This window comes from Bos grunniens, chromosome 29 (assembly GCF_055505025.1).
Source record: "Bos grunniens cultivar Pamir isolate PY7600 chromosome 29, Bosgru_T2T1.0, whole genome shotgun sequence".
Taxonomy (NCBI): Eukaryota; Metazoa; Chordata; class Mammalia; order Artiodactyla; family Bovidae; genus Bos; species Bos grunniens.
In genome coordinates, this window is record NC_141193.1 from 17,932,423 (window position 1) to 17,959,070 (window position 26,648).

A 26,648-nucleotide genomic window follows, 5' to 3' on the forward strand; every position below is an offset into this window, starting at 1 on the left:
CCTTATGTAGAATTGTATTTCTTAACTGAAAACCTTTTGGAGATATCTAATTATTAATTTATAATTTAATTCTACTGTAGTCAGTAGAAAATTACTTGGGCTTTCTCTTTTGAAATGAACTGAGGTTGGTGTTCTCGCCCAGAGTACAGTCTGTTTTGGCAGCATTTGAAAGAATAAGCACACTGCAGATGGTGAGTATAGAGGTCTACATATGTCAGTGAGTTCAAGTTGATTGAGCATGTTGTTCCCTGTAGGAATTTAGTAATATCTTTAGTAATTTTTCCTTATTTGTTTTACAAGTTACTGAAGAAAAAATGCTAAAACCCTAAACTATGATTGTGTATTTCTCTATTTTTTCTTTTAGTTCTGTCAATTTCCACTTCATAAATTTTGGAAAGTATGCTATTAAGTACATACAAATTTAACATTGGTGTGTTGTTGTTGTTCAGTCACTAAGTTGTGTCCAACTCTTTGCAACCTCATGAATTGTTGCATGCCAGGGTTCCCTGTCCCTCACCAACTCCTGGAGTTTGCCCAAGTTCATGTCCATTGAATTGATGATGTTATCCAGCCATCCCATCTTCTGTTGCCCTCTTCTCCTTCTGCCTTCAATCTTTCCCAGCATCAAGGTCTTTTCAAATGAGTCACCTGTTCACATCAGGTGGCCAAAGTAAACTGCTATTGATCAACATTAAATAGCCCTACTGAACAAAAACAATATTTCTTACCTTAAAGGTGACTCTAATTTAATATGACTATAGCAGCTCTCTTTTTTCTTAGGACTTAATGTGGTATATATTTTTTAATTTTATTATTTCCCATCTCTTTATTTGTATAATATGCTCCTCTAAAGGGTATACATCAAGGCTGTATATTGTCACCCTGCTTATTTAACTTATATGCAGAGTACATCATGAGAAACGCTGGGCTGGAAGAAGCACAAGCTGGAATCAAGATTACCAGGAGAAATATCAATAACTTCAGATATGCAGATGACACCACCCTTGTGGCAGAAAGTGAAGAGGAACTCAAAAGCCTCTTGAAGAAAGTGAAAGTGGAGAGTGAAAAAGTTGGCTTAAAGCTCAACACGCAGAAAATGAAGATCATGGCATCCGGTCCCATCACTTCATGGGAAATAGATGGGGAAACAGTGGAAACAGTGTCAGACTTTATTTTTGGGGGCTCCAAAATCACTGCAGATGGTGATTGCAGCCATGAAATCAAAAGATGCTTACTCCTTGGAAGGAAAGTTATGACCAACCTAGATAGTATATTGAAAAGCAGAGATATTACTTTGCCAACAAAGGTCTGTCTAGTCAAAGCTATGGTTTTTCCAGTGGTCATATATGGATGTGAGAGTTGGACTGTGAAGAAGGCTGAGTGCCGAAGAATTGATGTTTTTGAACTGTGGTGTTGGAGAAGACTCTTGAGAGTCCCTTGGACTGCAAGGAGATCCAACCAGTCCATCCTAAAGGAGATCAGTCCTGGATGTCCATTGGAAGGACTGATGCTGAACCTGAAACTCCAATACTTTGGCCAACTCATGTGAAGAGTTGACTCATTGGAAAAGACCCTGATGCTGGGAGGGATTGGGGGCAGGAGGAGAAGGGGACGACAGAGGAGGAGAAGGGGTCGACAGAGGATGAGATGGCTGGATGGCATCACCAACTCGATGGACATGAGTTTGAGTGAACTGCAGGAGTTGGTGATGGACAGGGAGGCCTGGCGTGCTGTGATTCATGGGGTCGCAAAGAGTCGAACACAACTGAGTGACTGAACTGAACTGAACTGAACTGAAACGGTATGCAGTTTTGGATTTTTATCCAGTCTGACAATGTTTGTCTATTAACTGGATTATTTGGTCCATTTTAAATCAATGTAATTACTAATACATTTTAGATAGTTTTAAGATTAACATTTTTCTATTTACACAATCTGTTCTTTCCTATCCTGTCCTTGTTTTACCTTAGGTCACATATTATTTCATTGTTCACTTAGAGGCTGACTGTTCCTTTCAGCGCTTTAAAGATATCTCCACTATCTTATGTCTTCCATTGTCATGTGGGAAAGATTGTCATAAATCTTATTGTTGCTTCTTTGAAGATAATGATTTTTTTCCCCTGAACTTTTTAAGATTTTTCTCTGTATCTTTAGTTTTCAAGAAGCTATTGTGTGCCTGGTGTATTTTGCTTTGTATTTATCGTCCTGTGATTAACTGAGCATCTTGAATCTGTGTTCTGATGCTTTGACATCTGGAGCCTTGCTGACCCTGGAGGGACTGCCCCTCCGAGGATCAACCACTTCCCTGAGAGAGCAGATAACTTGCCCACAAGTGCACTTTCAAACACAGGCCAACCGATCCAGGGTCTACACCCCACCATCTCCTTTATCAGGCCATCACACTCCAGGCCATTATTCCCCACCCTAATCACCCAAGGGCCAGGCACCAAACAGTAAGGCACCATCTGTTGGCCTTACTATTCACAAATGTCCTATACTTTAGGACACTAGGCTTCTCGAAAGTGTTGCCTGTAGACCGTGTCTCTGATTGCTAACTCCCCCTGCCTCACCATACTCCGGCCTGGAGTCTGTTCCATTGTTCCATTGATGCTGCTCATACCAAGGTTACCAATAACCTCCTCGTCTGATGATGCCAAACACCTGCCAAACAGGTGTTTTCTGAGTAGTCATTCATTCTTCCATTAAGTTTTTAGTAAGTCGCGCTTTTGTGATAGGCACTCGGGTTCTGACAGTGAATAGGACAGACGGGGCCCAGACCCCGAGGAGTTTACACACTAGTGAGGCAGACACAATGTGAGCAAGTGTAACAGAGTGCTAAGTGCATATAACAGGCGATACTTCTGCTGCCTTCAGGTTGGCAACCCAGGCCCCAAACTGAGGACAAACAGGAGCTGTGTGCCTCTTCTTCTCAAGAGGACTGGCTACCACCAGCACAACCTCCCAAGGGGCAGCATGTCAGCCTGAGCACCACCCCCCAGGCCTCTGCAGCTGGGGAGGGACCTGTGCAGAAGGCCTGCCCCGTGTCAGTGCCCAGGCAGATCCTGCTCCTCTCTGTGCTGCTGCTGCTGCTGCTGCTAAGTCACTTCAGTTGTGTCCAACTCTGTGCAACCCCCATAGACGGCAGCCCACCAGACTCCTCCATCCCTGGGATTCTCCAGGCAAGTACACTGGAGTGGGTTGCCATTTCCTTCTCCAATGCATGAAAGTGAAAAGTGAAAGTGAAGTTGCTCAGTCATGTCCGACTCTTCGAGACCCCATGGACTGTAGCCTACCAGTCTCCTCCATCCATGAGATTTTTCCAGGCAAGAGTACCAGAGTAGGTTGCCATTGCCTTCTCCCCTCTCTGTGCAGGCGGGAGGAAAGAGCTGCCCCGCAGAGCAAGGGCTCCGAGATAGCCTGTCTTGGCAGGAGAGAGCGTCATCTCTCTTCTTGCAGTGGCCAGTGGCTGAACTGCAGAGCCTGTGACTCAACCTATACCCAAGAGGGGTCTCGGGGACCACACAGCACCCCTGACTCCTGACATTTGAACCTGTGTGCCTCCCCCAACCCCCAACGCCCATATTACTGAAGGAGGGAACCTGGCAGGACCAGCTCCCTCAGGAAGGTTGAACAGTTTGCTGATATTCATCAGTTACTAATGGAGAGTAAACATTGTAAATGCTGGTGGTTTATGGGCTGGGGCTGCGACGTCAAGGAGAAAAATACAGAGTGATCAATGATCTAGGATTTCAAAGCCCTAGAGAAAGGATCCTGCCCACCGCCCCCAGCTGACAGAGACCAAACCATCTTGAAATCCTTCCTTGACACCATGTTTGTAGACCAAGGGTCCAAGACCCCCTGACTAGAGGGACAGATATCCTGGGACAGGGTCATGGTCCATCTGAAAGGTAGACTGAGGGAAAAGTACCAGACAAGTACTCAAGACTGAGGCATCTTCTTTAAGGTCATTTCTTGCCGCCTTAAACCTTTGGGGAAGAAAGAGGGGTATGGAAAGGGAGGGAGGGACTGAGGGATAGGAGAGGCAGTGGGCAGGGGGAGAGGGGAAGTGGGGAGGAAAAGAAGGGACATTGGTTGATTCTACCAGGTCTCACAGCCCATTCCTACCTCTAAAAGAGAAAACAAGCACCTTACTTAATCCCTAAGGTCACCATGGGTACCAAATGAAATGCACATGGAAGAATGTTCTAAAGTATGGAGCACTGGGTTAGCCTGAAGTTAGGGACAATTTTAAAATAGATGAAGGGCCTTTAAATAACAGTTTAATACAAAGAAGAGGCTCCTGACTGAAACTATTTATTTCTCCTCACCAGTTAATTTTTTTTAAACTTAGCTTTGCCACAGAGCTGACAGATCTAGCCAGAAAGGTTCATTTATGTCCATATCCTCAGCCACACAAAATCCAGGGGTCCCAGTTTACAGCCTGTTGTTGGGGAGTTTGAAGGGTTGGCACTCTTATTTGTGTGAAAACAGGAGACTACAAAACAATCCAAGTACCTGCTTTTAAGAATTAAGACCAGAGTGTATGAAACATCAAAAAAAAAAAAAAATATATATATATATATATATTTTTTTTTTTTTTATTAGACTCAAAAAGGACCAAGGAAACAGGAAATGGAAGCTAGGAGAATGGTGGCAGTTCACTGAGGCAAAGAAGGCCAGACAGACACTGGGAGGCATGCTGCTGGCACAACAGCCCCGCTACCTGGCTCTTAGGGCATTTTATATGGAGACTTTTTATCATAAAAGATGTTTGTAAATTTGTAGCTGGCCCTGTTTCTGTTTTTGTTGGGCTGGTGGTGCAGCTGCTTTCTTCACTTGGAGCCATGAGCGTAAAGAGAAATGCACTTTGGTATTTGCACTCCACCTGAAGACCAAAGGAAATTAAAGCAAGCATAGTCTGAGCTGGTACACGAGTAGAGTGCTGCTGAGGCAGACCCCAAGGAAGCAGGGCTGTTAAGCAGCAGGGTGCAGTGTGGCATGACCAGGGAGGAAAGTGTGCTGGTCTCAGCAGTCGGGTCCCTTGGGTCCACCCAAACGACGGCCCCTTTGGGGTTCAGCACAGAGTGGCTGCCACACCACTGCCTCATGTATGAAATGTCGCCATAGGCCTGCTTGTGAGGGCTAGGACCCACTTGGACAGATAGAGCCAAGCCCAAGGATTGTCTTCACCTAACCGAAGAGTCAGCATATCTTCTCCCAGCTCTTTAACATTTCAGGTGCTGTGAAAAGTCTACAAGTTAAAGAACTTTGTAAGTGGCCCGCTCACTTTTTGCTCAGGGGCTGACTTCTCTTCGTAAGGCCCCCAGCAGTGACTGAAACTGCAGCCAACACTTCCTCCTCACTCCACCTGCCCCTCACCCTGCCTAAGTTTCTTCCCCAAACTCCTACCACCTTATTCTATTAGGTCGGTACAAAAGTAATTGCAATTTCAGAGTGTGAATTTTATGTCATTATAACTAGGCTCAAACACATCTTCATTACTCAAAATAGGAACCATTACAATCAATACAATTGCCGACAAGAAATAAGTTTGTTTACTCCTATAGCATAAAACCCTGTGCTTTGGGATTCGATGAACCCTTAGAAAGCATTTTCTGCATCCTGCTGGTTATGGAAGCGTTTTCCCTGCAAAAAGTTTTCAAGATGCTTGAAGAAGAGGTAGTCAGTTGGCAAGAGGTTGGTGAATATGGTAGATGAGGCAAAACCTCATAGCCCAATTCATTCAACTTTGAAGCGCTGGTTGTACGACATGCGGTCAGGCATTGTTGTGGAGAACTGGGCCTTTTCTGTTGACCAATGCTGGCTGCAGGCACCGCAGTTATCGGTGCATCTCGTCAGTGTCCTGAGTATACTCTTCAGATATAATAGTTATGGCGGGATTCAGAAAGCTATAGTGGATCAGACTGGCAACAGATCACCGAACAGAGACTATGGCCTTTTTTGGTACAAGTTTACCTTTGGGAAGTGCTTTGGAGCTTCTTTCATACTACTGGTTGTCATATAAAACCCACTTTTCGTGGCATGTCACAATCCCATCGAGAAATGGTTGTTGCATAGAATAAAAGAAGACACTTCAAAATGACTATTTTTTTTTTATTTCAGTCAGCTCATAAGGCACCCACTAATTGAGCTTTTTCACCTTTCCAATTTGCTTCAAACGCCAAATATCTATAGAATGGTCAACGTTGAGTTCTTTAGCAACTTCTCATGTAGTTGTAAGAGGATCAGCTAAGTCGATGGCTCTTAGTTGGTTATTGTCAACTTCAGACTGCCGGCCACTACGCTCCTCACCTTTAAGGCTCTTGTCTCCTTTGAAAATGTCTTGAACCACCACTATATTTCATTAGCAGTTCCTAGGCCAAATGGGTTGTTAATGTTGCGAGTTGTCTCCACTGCTTTAAGACCCATGGTGAACTCGAATAAGAAAATCGCTCAAATTTGCTTTTTGTCTAACATCATTTCCATAGTATAAAACACGTATAAAATATAAACAGCAAGAAATAAGTCATTAGCAAAAAACATAAAGCGAGGAATGTGCATTAAAATGATGTATAACATAATCACAGTTAAGAACGTATTCCAATATCAAACGGCAAATTTCAATAATGCAAAACCGCAATTACTTTTGCACCAACCTAATACATCTTATTTGACAGGGTATGATTTCCTCAGCACTATCATTGCTTGCTGTCTGTCTCCTGGAAGGGCAGAGGCCTTGCCTGCTCGCTCGTGATAGATCCTGAGTGAGTGGAACGGTGATGCACGTGACTGGCCCTCAGGACACGTCTGCTCAGTGAATAAAGAGAACTTCCTTCATCTCTAGTCTTAAATCCTTCCACAATTTCGTTGAGCCATAAGTAAAATCTGGGGTTGATCAGGGGGACCAAAAGCCAGAGGTGAGAGTAGATACCACCAGAAATGACCTCCTAAGTATAAATAAAAGTTAGAAAATGAACTTTTTTAGCAAATTTTTATTTCTATCAAAATACAAAACATTTCTGAAGCAGAGTAATGTTACATGAGAAGCAGTTAAACCCTAAACTTCTTGAATTTTCACTTGCAACACTCCCAGCATTCCTTCACTGGCTACACATCTCGTCTCCCTGTGTGCCCTCTCTTCTCCCATTGCTCGTTTGCCCATGTCTGTGTTTGCTTGTTTTGCTCTTTAGCTCATGATATGAACATGCAGTGTTACTGGCGATGCATTGGTTAGTATCTGGCAAGCCTGGAAATGCCAGCGAGGGGAGCCCAGCATGGCAACCCAAGCCAAGGCTGGCCACATGTCCTCTCCTAACTGAGTCTGGGGTGTCACTCAGCTTTCAACTGGCAGGAGCCTAAGGCCAAAGGTCACTGTCTGTGGTAGGCAGGGCAGGCTTTATTGCTTAGGCCACAGAGCAGGCATGGATAAAGGGCACCTCCGGCTGGGTCTTTTGTGTGGATTGGGAAGAAGGGGTTGGGCAGCCTGAAGGGTGGCAGCTAGAACAGGCCAAGGCCCAGAACAGGTGGTCAGTGGACCCTGCAGGAGGAACCCCTTCTACAAGAAAGCAGCCAGAGCTGAGGGGAAGCAAGTTCCCTCCCCGTTCTGGCAGTCTGTGATTTGGTGGTTGGTAGTGCCTGCCTCTTGGACAGGCCCTTTATAAATGCTTAGACTTTGGAGATTTTGAGGAAAAAGCACCTGGTTGAGAGTGTAGCTATTTCCATAAACCTCCACTCCCTGACAGAGGGGATGGGGAAGGAGACAGGAAATGGGAGGAGGAGGTACCCTCCCCTCTGATTACAACCAGCCCACTCCAGAGCCAGCCTGGGTCTCCCCTTCAGGCCCCCAGTTGGTGCATTCACTTTGGCGTTGTGCACCTGTAGCACACCCACACACGAATGTACACACCACACCCCAGTCCCCCTCCCATACACACACACATGCGCACGCACACACACACACACACACGCCTGGTGTCTTCCCAGAGTCTACTCAGGATGCAGATGGTGTTCCATCTTCACAATTACCCTCTGCTCCAAGGGGTCTCCTTGGCCCACAGGTTCCCAAGACCCAGCCCCAGGCTTGGCACATGCTGGCATTCCCAGGCTTTTGAGAAGAGGGTGACAGAACAGGGCACTCACCAGAGACAGGTGGTACAGAGTGTAGGATTATGTTCATATAAGGCTTTGGTACAGCACCGGTTAAATGTTCTTATCATTTGACTTCTAAGTTATCTCTTAGAAGAAAAAAAAAGCTTACTGAAAAAATAGTGTTTTTATTTACTTTTGAGTTACATACCTGAAGTTCAAAAAGTAAGCCTCTAGTTGCCATTCAGATTCACACTCAAAGGTGTTCTGTGTGCAGCTGTACAATTTGTTGATTTGTCTTTAATAGTTAACCAAAGTCAGCCAACCAGTACCATGAAGTCAGCTGCCCATGATTACTGACTTTACCCAGTGCATACATACAGAAGAGAGAGAGAACACAAAAGCCACCCCTACGTCTCCCACCCCAAACCCCTAGGGGAAAAATAGAGGACAAAATACAGCAAGATTTAAGGAACCAGTGGGACGAAGGAGGTTCAGTCCAGCTGGCCTCATCAAGAACAGCACCATAAAGCACCCTAGCGCAGTTACGTGGTAGTATCGACATTCAAGAAATGGAAACGAGGTTTGAAGGGTCTTCACGAGAAGACCTGGCATGGATGGGGGAAAACCCCCAAAGAAAGTTGAAGACGGAAAAAGTGTGCCATGAGAGCAGGCACTCCCACCAGCAGGCTGAGTTGTACTCAGATTCCTAGAAGAAATGAGGTGAGAGGCCCCTGGACATCCAGAGGCGCAGAGCAGTTGGGGTCTTGGGAGGTGGCCACGGGACCCCTCCCGACCCACCCTCAGTGTGTCTACAGACCGCTGGGTGAAATAGGGAAAAGAAATCCACACACATTGCTTCCAGGTGTGCTATGGAAGAATCATACCCAGGGTGATAAAGTATCTTCCGGTGGAAGAGAAAAAGTCGGGGACAAGAGGAACCGGGCGTCACTGACGTGAAGCTGCTATAGTCCCTTCAGGTCAGCGGCTGTGGAAGGAAGGAGCCACTGGTGGGAGCACCACCCCGCCTTGTGCCCCTTCCTCTGGCCCCACAGATGGCAGTTTGGAAATGAAGTCTGAACGAGGCGTTAAGACCTTTGGAGATTGATGTATACAACTTGGCAAGGGGGGCTTTAAACTGCTGTTCTTCCCTAAACCAGCCATTCAGTCTGAAGTCCCGACGATCAAGACCACTGCACAGAGTGTTCCCCCAGGCCCTGGGCACAGAAGAGACCCCCACAGGGCAACATCGGGGCCAGACCCTTCGGGACAGGCAGTGTGCTGCGTGGGTTCTCCTGCTATCCCCCCTGCTGTTTGAGGTTACCCAAAGTGGCTCAGCACAAACACCTACATCAGACAGGAGATACAGGGCCAGAGGGCAGTGGGAACCCCACTTCCCCAAGCTACTGCTTGATGCCCAAGGGGGAAGGATACACCCACGCTGACTTTGGGTGAGGAATATTTAGTGACTCTGTCCACTCCAAACCCTGGTTCCATGAAGCAGACAGAGGTAGCAGAACTAAAACAACTCCACAGACACCCTCAGCACCCACCAAAGGGGAAGAGCACCAGCGTTCGGTGTCCCTCCCACCACGCGGGCACCAAGGCACAGGCACAGCCTATGGGGTGGCCTCAAAGACCTAGTCAGCACACTCATCCCACCAACCTGTCCTGTTAACAGAGGTTCAAAGGCAGATGCTGTTCCTCTACATATAATCAGATCTCCATCATCCGTTGGCCTCACGTGCCTTTGTGAAAGGCCGGCTCCGCAGAGAAATTGGAGGTCTTGGCTGGGCTACCTACCCTTTCCCACCTTCCTGAGGCTCAGGGTAGAGATAAACTTTACAACCCCTCCAAGCTCTAACGTCTCAAGGTAGGGCTATGTCACTTGTCTTCCCTTTTCTTCCCGCAACTGACTCCAGTTAGAGGTAGAGGGGTGGGATGGGAAGGCTGAGGGCAGTGACTCCTTGGTGTGAAGGACCATACCTTAGGTGTCATGTGAAAAAAAGCAGTTTCAGAGTAGCCCCAGACCCAGTGCGGTACTGTGATGCAGGATACCAGAGGTGGGACACGGTCTGTGAAGAAAGAGAGGATCGCTCCGGGAGCCAAAAGAACGGTAATGAAAGCCCTCTTGTCGTGGAGGTTCGGGCAGGCTGGACAGGACAGAGACTGTGTTGCCCTTCTTGCCCAGCCTCCCTGAAAAGTCTTACAAGGACATCTGGCTGCATCCTCCCCTGGTCCCCTGAGAAGACTGCAGGGACAACTGGTCACCTGCCAAGCATGGATATGGCCACTGGACCCCATGCTGGAGCTCCCCCAATGCAGACTGGACACAGACCACCATCCTCCAGTGTCCTTGGGAAATGGAAAGCGTCTTGAGCAGGTATGCCAGGGGCTGAAGGACAGGCCTGAGTGAATGCCAGGGCCCCTTAAAGCTAAACTGAGGCACGAGATGGGTCAGGGGTCAGACTCGAGCTGCACCCTCACCCCCTCTTCTCATGGTACTCCAAAAAAAGCAAAAAAGCCCCACCCATGGCTGAGGCACGCGAGCTCCTCTAATGACCGAGTTCCATAAGACAAAACCTCTTGGCCTATGTGACGCCCTGCTTGGGGAGGAGGGGTCAGCATTGGCTCTTCAGTTGACGAGCATGATGCGAGCAGAGACTGCACCCACAGGTGTCTCCTGGCTGCCGGCACCATGTGGCCCTGCACCAGCTTCAAACACATGACCCTTGGCAAGTCAGAGAAAGAGCTAGCACCCAGGGACAACTGTTGAGCCGCGAGGTGTGAGATCCTTGCAGCGTATGTGAGGTCTCGAGTTCTCAGAGAGGTATTCTTCAGGGCACACACTTTCCTGCTCAAATGCTAGTGAGCACCTGTTCCCCCAGAAGCTCCAGCTCTGGGTCAGACTCTACGATACTCTGCTCTGTTTTAGAAGTCCCTGGCCAGGTGCCAGAAGGAGGCTTTGTTAAAATTAAATTTTCATATGTACACATTTCCATCAGAAAGACCCAAGCGACTCTGAACAGAGAATGTCTCAAAAGACAGACGAGGCATGGAGGAAGAATGGGTGGGAGAGAGGGCACCAAGGCATGAGCTAGAACCCAGGCCACCCCAGGTGGTCGTGCTCCAAACATGTCTAAGCACGAGTACAAAAATAAAGCAAACTATGACTGCATATAGATATATAGATATATAGACAAGCTAGCTAGCTAGACTTCATATATATGCGTGTGCCGAAGGCACAACCCCGCTCCTCTCCACGGCTGTGGTCCGCTGCCCTCCCATCTCCCACTCCCCAGAGGCCCCAGCTCCCAACCACAACTATTGCATTCGGTCCCTGCACCCACCCACCCCCTTACATAAGCTCCCCTCTCTCCTTAAAATAGAACAAATCATATATATTTATATAATTTTATATACAATCTCCATAAAAATACACTAAAGATGGCATATTACTAATTTTACCCTCCTACCAAATTAGGAGTTGCCTCGCAAAGAAAAGAGTCAACCAAAAAGAGGGTCTGCTAGGCCTGAGGCTACTCAGGCAAATTAGTGTGTCCCTACAAATCTTTTGTACACACACACAGCACACCCAAATGCATACCACAAACATACCACACACACACACACACACACCACAAACGCACCACACACACCACCCTCACAGATGCACACCACATACCACACACATAGGCACCATACATACAGAGTACACCACACACACACACACACACACACTCTTACTTCCTGAGCCCAGGAAAGGAACATGGACAAGATAGCCCCCTGGGGCTGGAGGCCACAGAGCCAGTCTGGTGACTGCAGAGGGCCACGTGAGACAGCCCCACCTCTCTGCCCCAGCCAGGACACTGTCTGCTCACAACAGACCCTTCAGGTTCTCAGCAGGTAATAGAAATTTCCGATGAAAGTGATGGACAGTTTCCCTTCAAAGAACTGCAAGACGGCTATAAGGACATCTGTCCCCATGCCAGAAACAAGATCTCTTAGATGCTGTAAGCCAAGAGGGGGCAAAAAGTCTCTCAGCCCTCATCACCAACACAAGGAGTCGGCATCGGCCCCTTCCCTCCACACGTGTGGAAACCCCACACACCATCAGAAGCATACTCACAGGGCTTCTAAGGCGGAAAGTGGAAACCACCCGCCATGAGCCCAACCCTTCTCCCCTCTCAGATTCCCTTCCCTACCCAACCAACTCCCCGTCGCAAACCATCCACGAGGTCAGGATCCCTTGAGCCATGAAGAAGTGGGATGGGAAGGAAACGAGGTAACTGGTATGTACCTGGGGCGGAAGGGAGACTGTGGCCTGGTTCTAAAATAAACCCAGAGAATCCAGTGCCAGGGAGAGACTGGTAGGACTGGTGGAGCATATTTCTTCAAGATTCAAGAGGCCCAGCAGCTGTTTGTGTCACCATCAAGGGGGCTGGGACAGATGGCAACGGCCCAGGCCAGGGCATGAGAACTTGTAGCACTTCTCCCTACCACCCGGCCCAGCTCTCCCCACCAGCGATCCAGAGTGGACACTGTTTCCTCGCTGCTTCAGATCCACCAAGGAAGACTGGCCCAGTGATGTCATTAATGGCTACTGCCTACCGAGGATTCAGCAGTCCAGATGTGCCGCTTGTCTGGAAGGGACAGGCGCCAGCAGGGCTGTCTGCACAGCCGCCTCACTCTACCTCGTCCTACACAGACACCCCGGAGTATGGGACTGTCTAGGGATCAGACTCAACCTATTTATTCTTCCAGCTTAGAATGGGTCATGAAAACACTTCTACCCTCTCAGTAACCCAACATGCAAAACAGTACATTTGCTTATGGAAGCACTGATGAGAGCCCCAGAAGTAAAGCACTGGACCAAGGTGGACTCACTGCTGGTCAGTGGGGTGGTGGTGGACACCCCAACCAAACTCCCAGTTGCTGAAAGCAACTCTTCTCAGAGCAGCAGTGCAGCCCCAGGGGGCTCCAAGCTCCAGCCTCCCTTTATGTGGAGAAGAAAGAGCTGATCGAGGATGCCCACTTCCTTGAGGGAGCCCCTAGGAGCCTACCCACCTCTGCCCCCCTGCTGCTCCCCAACAATCCCTGCCCCCCAAAGCTCCATCACATGCAAGCAAAGCAAGCCCCAGATTAGCCACTAGCTTTTCTTTCCCTATGTTTCTCTATATGGTAATCAAATGTACTTTATGTACAGTTCTTCCCCAGCCCACCCCCAATCCCCTAAAAGGCTTTTTCTAACAAAACTGGAAGTAACAGCTCTAGCTGTGCACACTTGGGCCCTGAATTCTAATCCTGGAGAGTGACAAGGTCGCCCTGTTGCTCTCTGAAGTCTGCCTCCTCCCTGAGGCTATTTTGTCAACCTTGGAAAAAAAAAAAAAAAAAAGCCTAGTCAGGAAATTTCACATCTGATCCTACCAGGTTTCCTCTGTATGAAAAGGGCACAGGGAAACAGCTGAAATCAGTTTAACCCCAAATATTTTAGATACCAAATCAAAAAGAGACAGCACTGAAAAATAGAAAAGGTGACTCCAGTCCACCCTACTTGAGACGCCCCCATGCACAGGATCATGGGCCTTCTCAAAGGCAGGGCAGACCCTGCCCGCCCATCGTCCCCCTTTCAGACCCATGTCTGGGGAAAGTTGAGAGAGACAGGCTGAGGGCTTGTGGACAGAGATCACCAAGTGCTGGGCTGCGTCCATACTCAACCCCATTGACGCCGCCAGCAAATCGAGAAAAGGCCCCACCTTCTCCTTATTGCTTGCTTTCCCCCAAACAGCTGCAGCCGCAGGCTCCCTCTGGCAGCACTTCAGCCTTTCCCTGGTCTTCAAGTCACCTAACCCGAAACAGTGCAGCCTCCAGGCACGATGCAGGAGGAAGGGTAGGCTACTTCTAGGCAAGGTTACCGGATGGGCCGAGGGGCAGTCTGGGGAACACCTGATCTCCCGCGGACTGGGGCCTGAAAGTTGGAGGAAGCTTCAGAGTCATCCCTGCACTTGGTGACGGGCAGAGCGCAAAGGGCATCTGGCCCTTAGGCATGGCTGCACCCCCATGCACATACATTCACACCTGCACGTGCCCAGGACTGAAGCGTGTGCCTGTAACAGCCCTGTCTCCACCTCATGGACAGAGTGGACTGTATCCTGCTGATTTCCATCATAGTCCTTACAGGAAGTGCTGAACCAGCTCCCTGGGGTGCAGGAAGGCCCTCGTCCACATTCACTGTCACAAGAAGGAAGCCCTCTTGGGAGGAGTAATGAGTCCAAAGCTATTGAGAGATAGGTCGTCCTGGTGCCCTTCCCCAGTCCTGGGGACACCCAGCACAGCTGACACCCAGCGGCCGGCAAAAAGCACAACTCCAACCACTTGGTCCTCTGTGCTGAGGTACCAGGCCTGGCCGGGGGAAGGCAGGCAGGCAGGCAGGAGTCAGCACCGTTATTACCGCTGGCGACGGCGCACGGCAGGGCCCTGAACGCCATCCCCTCTGTATCCTCTCCTGTTGTAACCTCAGAGCCTACAGTCCCAGCACAGGGCTCAGGCATGGCAGCCTAGCTCACCCTGAAGACACACAGCCCTGATGTTGCACGCACGGTCCACCAGGACCTGCTCCACTCAAGAAACAGCCACCATGAGAGTACAGACGAAGGCCACAACTGACCCCTGGGCCCGGTAGAGGTGCCCGTGAGCCCCCTGCTGGGCACAGTGGCAGAGGTAGTGCTGCCTCGGGGAGGAAGCAGAGTCGCTGCTTCGCTGGAGCCACCGCCTGGGTGGGGCTTGGACACAGTGCCCAGCGAAGTACATTGGCCAGAAGGGGCAGGTTCCACCAGGTCAGTGGTGGGCAGTGGACAAGGCACAGCCACGAACACTGCTCCTGCCACTTCTTTCTCCACGATGGTCACGTTTGGAGAGAAACTGTAGTTGTGTGACATGCGAGGCAGAGCCCCAAGGGTGGACTGGGTCCCCACTCACCTGGCGTGAGAAGGAAGCACTGGGCTGAGGATTCACCCCTAGGATGGACGCTCCCACATTTGGGTTAGCTTGCCAAGGTCCCCAGACTGAGAGCCAGAGAAGTGTCCAGTGCTGTGACGGAGCCAATATCCAGGCAGGTAACTGGGGACAGGGGCTGTCCCCAAACCCACCAAGACAGCAGCACCAAGAAGGAGGTACTTGCAGGAACCTGATCGCCACCATGATTCTCGGGTGGCCAGAAGGGCAGACTCTGGCACAAGAGGAGGAGAAAGAGGCCAGATGCACCCTAGCCACACACAGGCCTTCTGCCCACCGAGGGCAGTACCACACTGCACACACACGAGAGACAGAGATCTCTCCTGTCGCCATCAGACCACCTCACAGAGGCTTCTGGGTGCTAAGAGTCTGAGTTAGGAAGATAACTCGACAGAGAAAGGATGGACCCCAGCTCCCACCTCCCACTCCTTCCACCTTCAACCCCAGGCCTCAGCCAGTTCTATACAAACAGCCCTGGGGGAAGAGGGGGCCCAGAGCACTCCCAGAACCCAGTATCCAGGCCCCCGGCTTTATCTGATCCCATCCTGTGGGAGTTCAGGTCTGCAGGGGGCACATGGGGAGCACGGAGAGGAGTGTGGGCGGGCTCCCCACACGTGGCAATTAATCAATCTGGGGAATTAGCTCCCACAAAAGGAGAGGAGGAATCCAATCAGAGCTTTGGAACAGCGCTCCGGAGGGCATGGGATATAAATAGAGCCGCAGCGCTGGGTGCTCCGCACAGATGGCTCTGGAGCGGGAGGCCCCCGGCCACAGGGCTCTGGGCCCGGCTGGACCCAAGGGGCTAATGAGGAGCTCCAGTCTGGGCACAGGGCCACCCCCGGCCCCGCTGCTAAGCAGCTTCACTTCCGAGCCAGACCACGAAAGCAAGAGAGATGCCCGCCTGGCCACCCACCAGACACCCTTCTCTGCCCAGGACCAAGAAATGGAGGCGGTGTTTAGTTCCATGGTAACGGACTGTTGAGCCCCCAGAACGGGCAGCAGTCACCGTGGCAAGCCCTCACTCTGCCCAGGACGCGATGAGGTCAAGACAAACGGGGGACCCAGCTGAGAAGGCATGTACCCCATTTCAGTGGGACTCATTCCCGAGACAGACACCAGGGCCCCCGCTAGCTCCCGCCAGTCCTCCTTGCCCAGCCCACATACCAGCTGCCCTCTCCCTCCTTCCCCTGACCACAGAAGTGAGCATTTGCTCCCACATACATATATATACATAGAGAAACCCACAAACTACACACATACACATTTGCATCTATAGCTATATATATGTGGAGTCTGGAAGACGGCGGAGTCCAGCCCTCTTTCAGGACTCGAGAAACTGAACAGAAGCAGAGCACAGCGCGAGCCCCTGCTTCCTCTTTCACTCCACTGATATCTGAGGAGGTGGAGAAATCCACCTAGTGAAGCGGGGAGAGGGGGGGAGGAGGCAGTCTCCCCCTGTCCCCAGTTCACTGCCCAAACTCCACCCATAGCCACGGCGGCCAGCGAGCCCTCTGCCCTCTCTCCCGGACACGAGGCCAGCAGGCCGGGAGGCGGAGGAGAGGCCCACTCAGGCCAGAGGGAGAACAAGTGGAGCCAGGGTCTGAGCAGCCCTGGAAGCCAACAGCTGGGCCACCGCTCCCCTGGAAGGGGAGGACGAAGCCCCACACACCCATCACCCCGTGCCTGCCCTTGCCCCTCAGCCAGCAGCCTCACTCAGGGGACACTTAAGTGGCAGCATCACAGCAGAGTGGCGTGACCGGGGTCGTCGTGCTCCACGCTACTGAGTATTGCCTTCTGGTCTTCCGGGAGCTGGCGGTGGCACAAGTCCGACAGACGGGCGAAGGGGTCGGGCCGGGAATGTCTCTTCTTCCTCCGGAGGCAGACAGCTTCGTCGGGCCACAGGACCTGAGAGTTTGGAAGGTGCTGAGCCTGGGAGGCAGAACCATCTAGGGAGGGGAGCAAGTGCAACACAAGACAAGAAAGGAAGAGAGTATGGTGAGAGTGAGAAGCCAGCGGTGCACCCCCGCTGCCCCCTGCAGGGCATGTTGCCTGGCCCCCAGGGCCACATGCTGGAGCCACCCACCTGCCCAGAGACCAGAGCAGAAAGTGCAACAGAGAAGACAGAACCCCAGCCTCCCCAAGTGCTGCTCTAGTGGGAGCCGGAAAGCAGGGTGGGCATGGCTGCACCTCTGCAGACTCAGATCTAGTCAAGCAACATCTCTCATCTTGTATTTAATATTGAATATATTCAGTAACTTTTATCTAATTTTTTTTCTATTTTTTTAAAGAAATACTTACCCATCTCTCTCAGTGCCTCCTGGGTACCAGGCCATCATTCTAGGCACAGGGTTGGGACTCAGCACACTTTCCCCCCACCCACTCCCACAAGCAAGGATGGATGTCTCAAAAGATTTTACTTGTCCATATCACAGTCAGGTCTGGCCCACCCTGGACTGCCAGGCCATCCCTCTGCTGCATGGTGCTTCTGGGGACACAGAGGTGAAGCCCTCTCGTTCTAGAAGATGATACTTCAACGTGGAGATGGGGAGGAAGAGATAATAGAGATTTAAAAACTACAACTGAAAACCTTTCAGATGCTGCAAGTGCTACCAAGAAAGGTGGCACAGAACCCTGAGAAAGAAAATCTGGGGTGCTGCTTCTGCCCTGAAGGAGCAACGCCGAGGCGAGTCTCGCATTACGAACCTTCCACAGGCCTAGGGGAGAAGTGTTCCCACAGTGTGATGGCCCCAAGCAAGGGGCGAACGCGACATGGGCTGGAGACCGAAGGGGGGCCGCCACACTAATGCAGAGGGAGCAGAGGCGGTGAGGCGGGAGGGCAGGCAGAAGCCTGTTCTGGTTGCAGGGGGACCTTCCGGAGGTTTTAGCCAGAAGTATGTGTGTACGTGTGCTGCACGTGTGTGTGAGCACACTCACGGGACTCTCTAAAACCACTCTGGCCGCTGTGTGTCGAATACACTGCAGGAGCCGGGACGGAGGCTGCAGGACCAGATAGGAGGCTGTGTTCTGGTCCAGGGGAGAGATGGGAATGACTCAGAACTTAACTTTAGCATCTGAGACAGAGATAAGTGGCCGGATATAGTGTGTGTTTTAAAAGTTGAGTCAACAGGGGACTTTCCTGTTGTTAACACTTTGTCTTTCAGTGCAGGGGGCTGCGGGTTCAATCCCTGGCTGGGGAGCTAAGACCCGACATGCCTTGTGGGCAAAAAATCCCCAAAAACATAGAAACAATGTTTCCATAAAGACTCGAAAAATGATCCATATCAAAAAAATCTTTAAAAAGCAAAGCGGAGTCAACAGACCTCACCAGATGGACCAGATGTGAGAAGAGGATGGGAATCAAGGAGCCTGAGCAACCAGGCAGGGAGGAGAGCCTTTTATGAGACTGGGCAAGAACCGGGAGAAGCAGACATGGAAGATTATCCATAACTATTTGAGACAGAACACCCAGAGGCATGGGCAGCAGGTACCCAGAAATATGAGACCAGCTCACAGACAAGGGCTGGGCTAAAGACAGAGCTTTGTGGAGCTGTGAACACATGACAGCGGACAGGACCACTTAAACAAAAAAGAGAACACAGGCATCTCATGGGACTTTTTTTTTTTTTTTGCCAAAAAACAAAACACAGATGATAGATAAATAATATATAGGTAGATAGAATGGGCTTAAATGGGTTGAAAATTCAGCTTTGGACTCTTCTCTCCCAAAATCTAAAAAAATGTGTCTTCTTTCTCTAAACTTCAGTATCCTCAGCTATAAACTAATAGGATAATGGTACCACCCAAAGGCCAAGTGAGAACTGAGAGCTCACTGCATCCCAGAAACGCAAGGGCCTCGGTGTCTCATTCTCCCATATGGAAGGCTCTCTGCGGTAGATAAGAAAGACCAGCAAAGAAGCCGTGCAGTAGCCTTCTCAGACAGCCTGTCACAGCACTCCAAAAACCACTGGTAGAATGAGAGCATGTGATAAATAGTAAGGAGTTTTCTAAGTCTGAAATAAGGCTGAACTATTTTTGCAGTTTCTTAGAAGCTATGTACAACTGCTGGGTAAACAGCATCCATTTCAGCAGAGATGTCCTTTCTATGAAATAAGGCAGTTTCACTCTAACTCATGGAGAGAAGTCTGCCCCGCCCTCAGACACTGAGTCCATGCCACAGGGACCCCTTAACACTGAGTTCAGTTCAGTTGCTCAGTCGTGTCCGACTCTTTGTGACCCCATGGACTGCAGCACGCCAGGCCTCCCTGTCTATCACCAACTCCCGGAGTCTACTCAAACTTATGTTCATTGAGTAGCAGATGCTATCTAACCAACTCATCCTCTGTTGTTCCCTTCTCCTCCCGCCTTCAATCTTTCCCAGCAACAGGGTCTTTTCAAATGAGTCAGTTCTTCACATCAGGTGGCCAAAGTATTGGAGTTTCAGCTTCAGCATCAGTCCTTCCAATGAATATTCAGGACTGACTTCCTTTAAGATTAACACTGAGTATGCTATACTATGCTATGCTAAGTCACTTCAGTCGTGTCCGACTCTGTGTGACCCCATAGACGGCAGCCCACCAGGCTCTGCCGTCCCTGGGATTCTCCAGGCAAGAACACTGGAGTGGGTTGCCATTTCCTTCTCCAGTGCACGAAAGTCAAAAGAGAAAGTGAAGTCACTCAGTCGTGTCCGACTCTTAGTGACCCCATGGACTGCAGCCTTCCAGTCTCCTCCATCCATGGGATTTTCCAGGCAAGAGTACTGGAGTGGGGTGCCATTGCCTTCTCCGTAACACTGAGTAGGACCCCAGAATTCCCATGTCCAACCAGAGGCCTGATAAAGAAGAAATACATAAGGAAACAGGGATATGTCCAAGGCATATGGCAGACTGAGGGGAAAAGTACTATTTATACTGTTAAAAAAATACACTAGGACTTCCCTGGTGGTACAGTAGGGAACACAGGTTCGATCTCTGGTCTGGGAAGATCCCACATGCCCTGGGGCAACTGAGCCCGTGTGCCACAACTGCTGAGCCCGCGAGCTTAGGGCACGTGCTCCACAAGAGAAGCCACCACGAGAAGCCCGCACACCACAACAAAGAGTAGCCCCTGCTCACCACAACCAGAGAGCCCACGCAAAGCAACACAGACCCAGGGCAGCCACGAATATTTTTTAAAATACACTAAAACAATGCCATGTATTTTCTAAAGGTGTACGCACAAAAGGGTTCTGAACACACGTGCCCCCAAGAAGGATGGTCCCTAGGTTGGATGAAACAACATTGGGAGGACAATCAGATTTTAACCTTATTTTTCTCCTTTTTTGACATGAAAACTCTATTTGTATATCACTTTGCAATTAGCACTAGAGAGGAGCAAAGAAGAAGACACACTAGAGGAGATGACTTTGCAGAGAACCCAGAGCTGGGATCTGTAAAGGCAGGTCGGAGTGGGGAGCGAGGGATGGCGCGCCGCTCCACATTTACCGGATCGTTTCTTTGACTTCGAGGAGCCCTTGGATGACTTTTTGGGCTTCTTTATCCGTTGGTACTTCAGAGCCTCCAGCCTCTCAGGTGCAGCAGCATTCCCGGGTGCAGGCGGATGTGTCCTGGAAGGGACAATTGGAGAGGCACAGGTAAGCTCACAGACGAGGGAGCTTTGGAGGAGGAGCTGGAGAAAGCCAAGCAGCTGCCCTGGAGAAGACACCTGCCTCCCTGCTGCTCCTGGAAGAGAGAGTCCCAGTGGAGAGCTCCTGCAGCGGGAGGCCCATCGGCCGGGCCACCAGAGACCTGGGAGAGGGAGAGAGACAGGCTTTAATGGTGAACCCGTCATGCGGCCCCCAAGCTGGGGAAGGCAGCGTGGAGAAGAAAGCAGCTTCCGTGTCTTAAGTTCTTGGACCATCACAGTCAAGACCTTTAAGTGAAAAGTACAGGGGCAGATTAAAGGGGTTGGGGGGAGAGCAACCCCACCCCTGACTGTCCCCCCCGCCCCCCAGGAAAGATAGGCCCGGCCAGATAGGGCCCTAGTGTCCTGTGAGATCAGCCGCTCCTTTGCCAAGAGTCAGGCAGAACCCTGCAGCCAACAGCAGCAAATGGCTGTCATCCACCCACATTTCGGCAGCAGACAGGGCTCAGACTCCATGGTCACGTGAGAGAGCAGACGAGCGCAGACGTGGATTACGACGGTCAGTGTCCATATCGGGCAGTCTGGCAAAGCCCGGGACACCTGCAGCGAGTGTCTCCACGGTTTAAGATACAGAGAAACCAAGGTTGTTGGGAGAGGAGACCTGTGTCGGAGTCTCATCCTGCCCCAACTGAAGAGTGGAGGTAGCAGCTCACCTAACAGAGTGCCTGTGTAATTAGGTCAAAGGCGACACCCAGAGCCCATGCCGCCAAGATGACAGAGAGCTCGAAGAGAGCTGAGAAGGTGGGCTGTGACGATCTGCACTCACTGGAGAGAAGAGTTCAAGAAAATCTAGAAGATCGTTGCCATTTCTTCTCAGAGGAAGCCAAACTTGGAGCGTGAGGAGTAAAGGGGGAAAGAGAGACATGGGTTGCTCTTTCTTTCCAGCCTGTGATGCTATCGGCACGCCATCAGGGAATCAGGGCCACCCTAAGCCCTGAAGTCTTGGGGGGAGTCACTTTCCCCATCTCCCTCCCCACAGCTCACTCTTCCATCTCCATTCCAATCAGTGCTTGGTAAATCCTGATTGAAGGAAGGAGGACAGCCAAACCTGTGAGGGGAAAAGAAGTCCCCAGCGGTGAGCAAGCAATCTAAGGTTAAAAAAAAAAAAGAGGGGCGAGAAGACCACAGCTTCATCTCCCCAACATCGGGGATCTTTGTAGGGACAAAGCAGAAAACACGCAGGCTAATTGTAGACGAGCCTCTAGTTCCTGGGGCTTCTTGATCCAGCTGACAGTAAGGCAACCTGCATCTTCTGTGATAGATGCCATCCTCCCATGGCCTTTCCACAGATACAGTGCAGGGAAGCTCCTCCCAAGTCCAGGTCAGAGACAGCATCTCAATTCTCATCAGCCCCCTCGAAACACAGAGCTAAGAGCCCCACTACACGCATGCACGGCCTCAGAGAGAAGTAGGCCAGCTCACCATCAGAGGTCTGGTCTTCACCCAGAGACCCAACTGCCAGCTCCCCCTTCGTTCCTCTTTCACAGACACTGAAGTCTACCCCTGGAGGCCCTACACGGCAGCAGCTGGAAGGAAATCTGGAAGCAGACCGAGAATGCAGACGGCCAGGCCACAAGGGAGCGTGACTCCCTGGAGCTGATGCGGTGGGCTCACCCCACTCATCCTGGACTAAGGCTTCCCGGTGCTGCCTGGAAGGAAAGAGACGTGAACACACGGCTTGGGTCATCCGCTTGCTGGTGCTGGCCGGCCTTTTCCAGGGGCAGACAAGTGAGCGGCACACCATCTGAGGAGGCGAGTGACAAGCCAGCAGGCCAGGGGCCAGTGTGCAAACAACACAATGCAGAGTGACCCACTGGGCATGAGAGAAACAGGTACAGGATGCCCCCCAAAACTGCAAGGGATTCTCCAGGCAGCTAAGGCTTCCAGGGTCAGTATCATCATCACTGTCATCATTGCTCTCATCATACAGAACTTGTTCACCACTCATCATGCCAGGCACTGATCTATGCTCTCTGTAGGAACTCCCCTGAACCCTGACAGCATCCCTAAGGGGCAAACATGAGACAGACCCCATTTTTCAGATGGAGAAACTGTTAAGAGCTTATGCCGTTTGTCTCATAATCCAGTTGTCAACACGACACAGCCAAGACTCTCAACGTCCCGTAAGCTGTGTGCACAGCTTCTTCCTGATGGAAACAGGCACAAGCCCCACGGGAGGAGGACACTGCTCTCACCCCGCAGCCCCACCATGCCCCGAGCAGTCAGCCTGCCCTGGACATCCGCACTGCCACCGTCTTGGACATTCACCCCATCGGTGGAAGAGCCAGAGAAGACAGCCTGGGTAGGGAAGCTGGCTCAGGTGTGCCCTCAACAAGGATTCCCAAAAGGAAGAAATAAGCCACTGGGAAGTGGACGCAGGGGGGAGCCAGTTTTCCTTATGAAGCAACCAAGCTCCAGCCCTTCCAGGACACCTGCTGTCCACCTGTTCCTGCATTTGGCTCGGTGTTCAGACTCTGACACACAACAGGAGAAGCCCCGAGGCACTGGGCTGCTTGCCCATACAGGAGGCAGAGATAAAAAGGCAGGGTCTGGAAGGACGGGGGTGTGGAGAGGGGGTCACAGTGGGCCTTCATATTCAGTTAATTAGGCAGAAAAGTCACACGAAGCATCCCAGCAGGCTGGAAGCCAACTGCCTGCTTCTCTGGAAAGGGGGACCCTATCCCCTGTCCAGGCTAAGCCCCTGGGGGACTTCTGGGCAATGCACTTTGATGCCAAGGATCTCAGACAGGGAGGTGAAGCCAGAACTCTCTTTCCATTCAGCCCCAGTCCTTCCAGAACACACAGAGTCATCAAACTTGGACCCCTCCCTCAGAAAGCACGAGCATTACTGGAAGGTGAGGCCTCAAAGCCAGGCATCCCTGGTGAACTCCAAGTCTATGTTCCCACAGTGTTTCTCTGTGGTTCAGACCTACCAAAGATGGCCTGAAATATACCTTAACGCTTTTTGACTCTTACTCATTATAAAATTCATGCAAAACCCAAATCAGTCACAGTCCCAGAGACCTCTCAGCTGCTTTTGCTGTGCCCACCCAGAGCAGTGGAGGGAAGACACAGCTCAGCTCAGAAAGGCAAGCCACAGTGCAGGATGGCCGAGACCCCACACCTCTCCTGCCCAAGAATGGTCACCCTCCTGGCAACGGCAAAGCAGAAGGGAAAGAGTGTGGCCTTCGTTTCCTGAGTGCACACTCTGCCTGTCTGTCTATGGGACTGGGGAGGAGACCAAGCAAACCCACTCCCATCCACGGGGTGGCCAGGGCATGGGTGAACCTGCCTTCCATCGTAGCACAGCCACCAGGACTCTGCAGAGGGGCGCCCTCCCACTGTGCCCACCGACGGCCCCTCCAGTGGGCCAAGTGTGTGGCCTCCCAACTTAGGACAGGCTTTTACCAACGGGGCCGCATTCCCCGGGTTCACCCAGTACAAGGGTCCCCAACACACTCCGACACGCCTGCCTCATGGAGGCCATGGTCAGCATGAACAGGAAAGGGAACCTGAGAGAATGGGAGGCCCAGGCGGCTGCTGGTGTTCAGACAGGGAGCTGAAAGCCCTGGCCACTAACAGGCCGAGTCCTCCCAGAGACCACCCACCACTGCCTGCTCTGAGAAGGGAGCTGGAGGAGGAGGAAAAGGAGAGGAGGAGCGGCCCAGGACGGCTGTGGGCTGGGAGCAGGGAGTGGGGACAGAGCAAGAACGCACGTAGACGAGACGAGTCACACCTTCTCCAACAGACCCAGGGGGACACATGCAAAGGGGGCAAGACGGCAGCGTCCATGGGGGAGCCCGGCGCCTGCGGGGGCCCCCCGGCCTCTGCCCGAGCTCCTGACAGACAGCACAGTGAGGGCCTGACTCTTGAGGCCGAGGAGCCGGCCAGGCCAGGCAGAAACCCAGCAGCTCCCACCTCATGACCCTGGATTCTGGGTTTGTCACAACAGTGAAGGGACACTCAGCCTGCAGGTGTAGGACACCAGAGAGGGGTCACAGAGGAGAACAGGGCCCGGGCACTTTTCAAGAATGAAGGGGGAGTGCTGGGCCTGGAGTCATTAACTCCTCAGGGGGTCAAACTGGGGTCAGGGAGGAGAGAGGGAAGGTGGAGGGCCAGCCTGTCAGTGTCACTCAGCTGGCCGCTTGCAAGTGCTGTCCCTGGGCTTCCAGAGCGTGGCATCAGCCAGCTTCACAGGACCCGGCCTCTGGCTGCAGACACCTTCCCAGCTGCAGATCATGAGGAGCTGGCAAACAAGCTCTGATTTATGGGAGGCCACACTCATGTCTCGAGGAGACAGGCAGCCCCCCACCTCCCTTGCCCCCTGCTATCTCCAGGTGGGGAGGAGACAAGGCTTCCTCCTGGAAGCCAGAAGTACACAGGGAGGCTCTGCTCCTGTCTGAGTGCTTGGTGCCCTCACTGGCTAGTCCCCAGAAGCATCCATGGCAAAAAGCAGCATCTTCTTAGCCACCACGAGAGTGATGGGGTTAAGGGGCCCACAGAAGCCTCTTTAAGAGGCTCGGTACCCTTCTGCTGTCAAGTTGCTGAGATCCCCACCTGGAAGAGGAGACACTCACAGGGGAGCAGAGGGAGAAAAGTAGTGTTTGGTCAGCCCCTTGCCAATCCCCTACCTGGGGCCGGTTCTCTCCTCTAGGGGGCTCCTCCCAGAAGCCCCCAGAGCTGTGGCCCAGAGAGGGCAGGAGTGGCTGCTTCAGGGGCCTTGAGAGCAGCGAGCCTCCAGGCGAGGTCTGCGCCTCAGTCCTGTGACAGCCAAGAACAGGCTGCCGTGAGGGCTCAGGAGTGGTGACCTTCGCTGCCCAGGGCCCTCACAGGACGATGCGGGGCCTGGACCAGAGAAAGACCCAACTGGTGAAGAAAGGAGCAGGCCATAGCCCAGCCCCAAGCTACAGGGAGGACCGGTTATCAGTAGGATCCCCTGAGGACAGGGAGGGAACAGGGCAGGTCAAGGGGCCAGGGAGGGAGGGGGCCTCTGTGCTGGAGGCTGCTGGGAAAACCGGGCAGAAGAGAGCAAGGTGCTCACAGATACCCCGGGACCCAGACAGATTTCCCAAGTGCAGAGATGCAAAGCGCTCTAGGCATTCTAGGCCCTCAGGTGCATGCAGGCGCCAGGGCTTCTGTGGGAAGCTCTGGACAGCAGAATGCGGGTGTCTGGATGCAGAAACCAGGGGGGGCTCTGGGCGGGGCTCGGAAGCTGCAGCTAGGCGGTGGCCCGGCGGGCTGTGGCAACAGCATGATGTGGGGAGCCCAGGAAGCCGCAGGGAATTGGAGCGGAGGCTGCCGCCCCACAGAGGACCAAGGGGCTATGGTTTGGATTCCCCCGTAGAGGAAGCGATGGCCCTGCCAAAGCCCGTCCGCCGGTCCGCCCCCCACCGCCCGCCCAGCCGGAGCTCCCTTACCTATTGAGCTGAAGAGAGGCTTGTCTCGACAACACTGCCCAGATAGCTGAGATCAATCAGAAACAAAGCGGTTATCAACACGGGCGCCGGGACCACCCACGCACACCCAGAGGGGAGGGGAGGAGCACGGGGATCAGAGAACCGACAAGCGAGGAGGCCAGAGAATGGGGTGAGGGGCAGGAAGGAAAGAGACAGAGACCCAGACGGCACGATGGGACGAAGCAGATGAGGGCTGCACAAAGCACAGACGACAGGGCACGGCCCCCAGCATCTCCTGCAGACAGCTCACGGCTCTCCTCCACCTCCCAAGCCTCCTCCCCAACCTGAGCCGAGGGGTGGGCGGTGAGGCTTGTGCTTCCAGGTACCAGAGTGGGGAGTAAAGGGGGCAGGGCGCCGGGCTTCCTCCTCTTGACCACCTCCCGTCTGCCTACCACCAGGCCAGCCTCTGCTCTG

General features: G+C 51.9%; 1 protein-coding gene across 6 annotated transcripts in view; it reads right to left on the reverse strand.

The window, feature by feature from the left end:
• Positions 1-16,362: 16,362 nt before the first annotated feature.
• The window catches only part of IGSF9B (immunoglobulin superfamily member 9B), a 42,459-nt gene continuing 32,173 nt past the window's right edge, over positions 16,363-26,648 (reverse strand). For 4 of the 6 annotated variants that reach the window (XM_086383314.1, XM_086383313.1, XM_086383316.1 and 1 more), the window contains 2 exons: positions 20,580-20,701; positions 16,363-17,045 (listed from right to left, as the gene is read on the reverse strand). In XM_086383314.1, coding sequence (XP_086239440.1) covers positions 16,837-17,045; positions 20,580-20,701 — 331 coding nt within the window. In that variant the 3' untranslated portion in view covers positions 16,363-16,836. Of the gene's footprint in view, positions 17,046-20,579; positions 20,702-26,195; positions 26,242-26,648 lie in introns of all 6 variants that reach the window. The other 2 variants (XR_015157429.1, XR_015157428.1) reach the window with 1 other exon arrangement.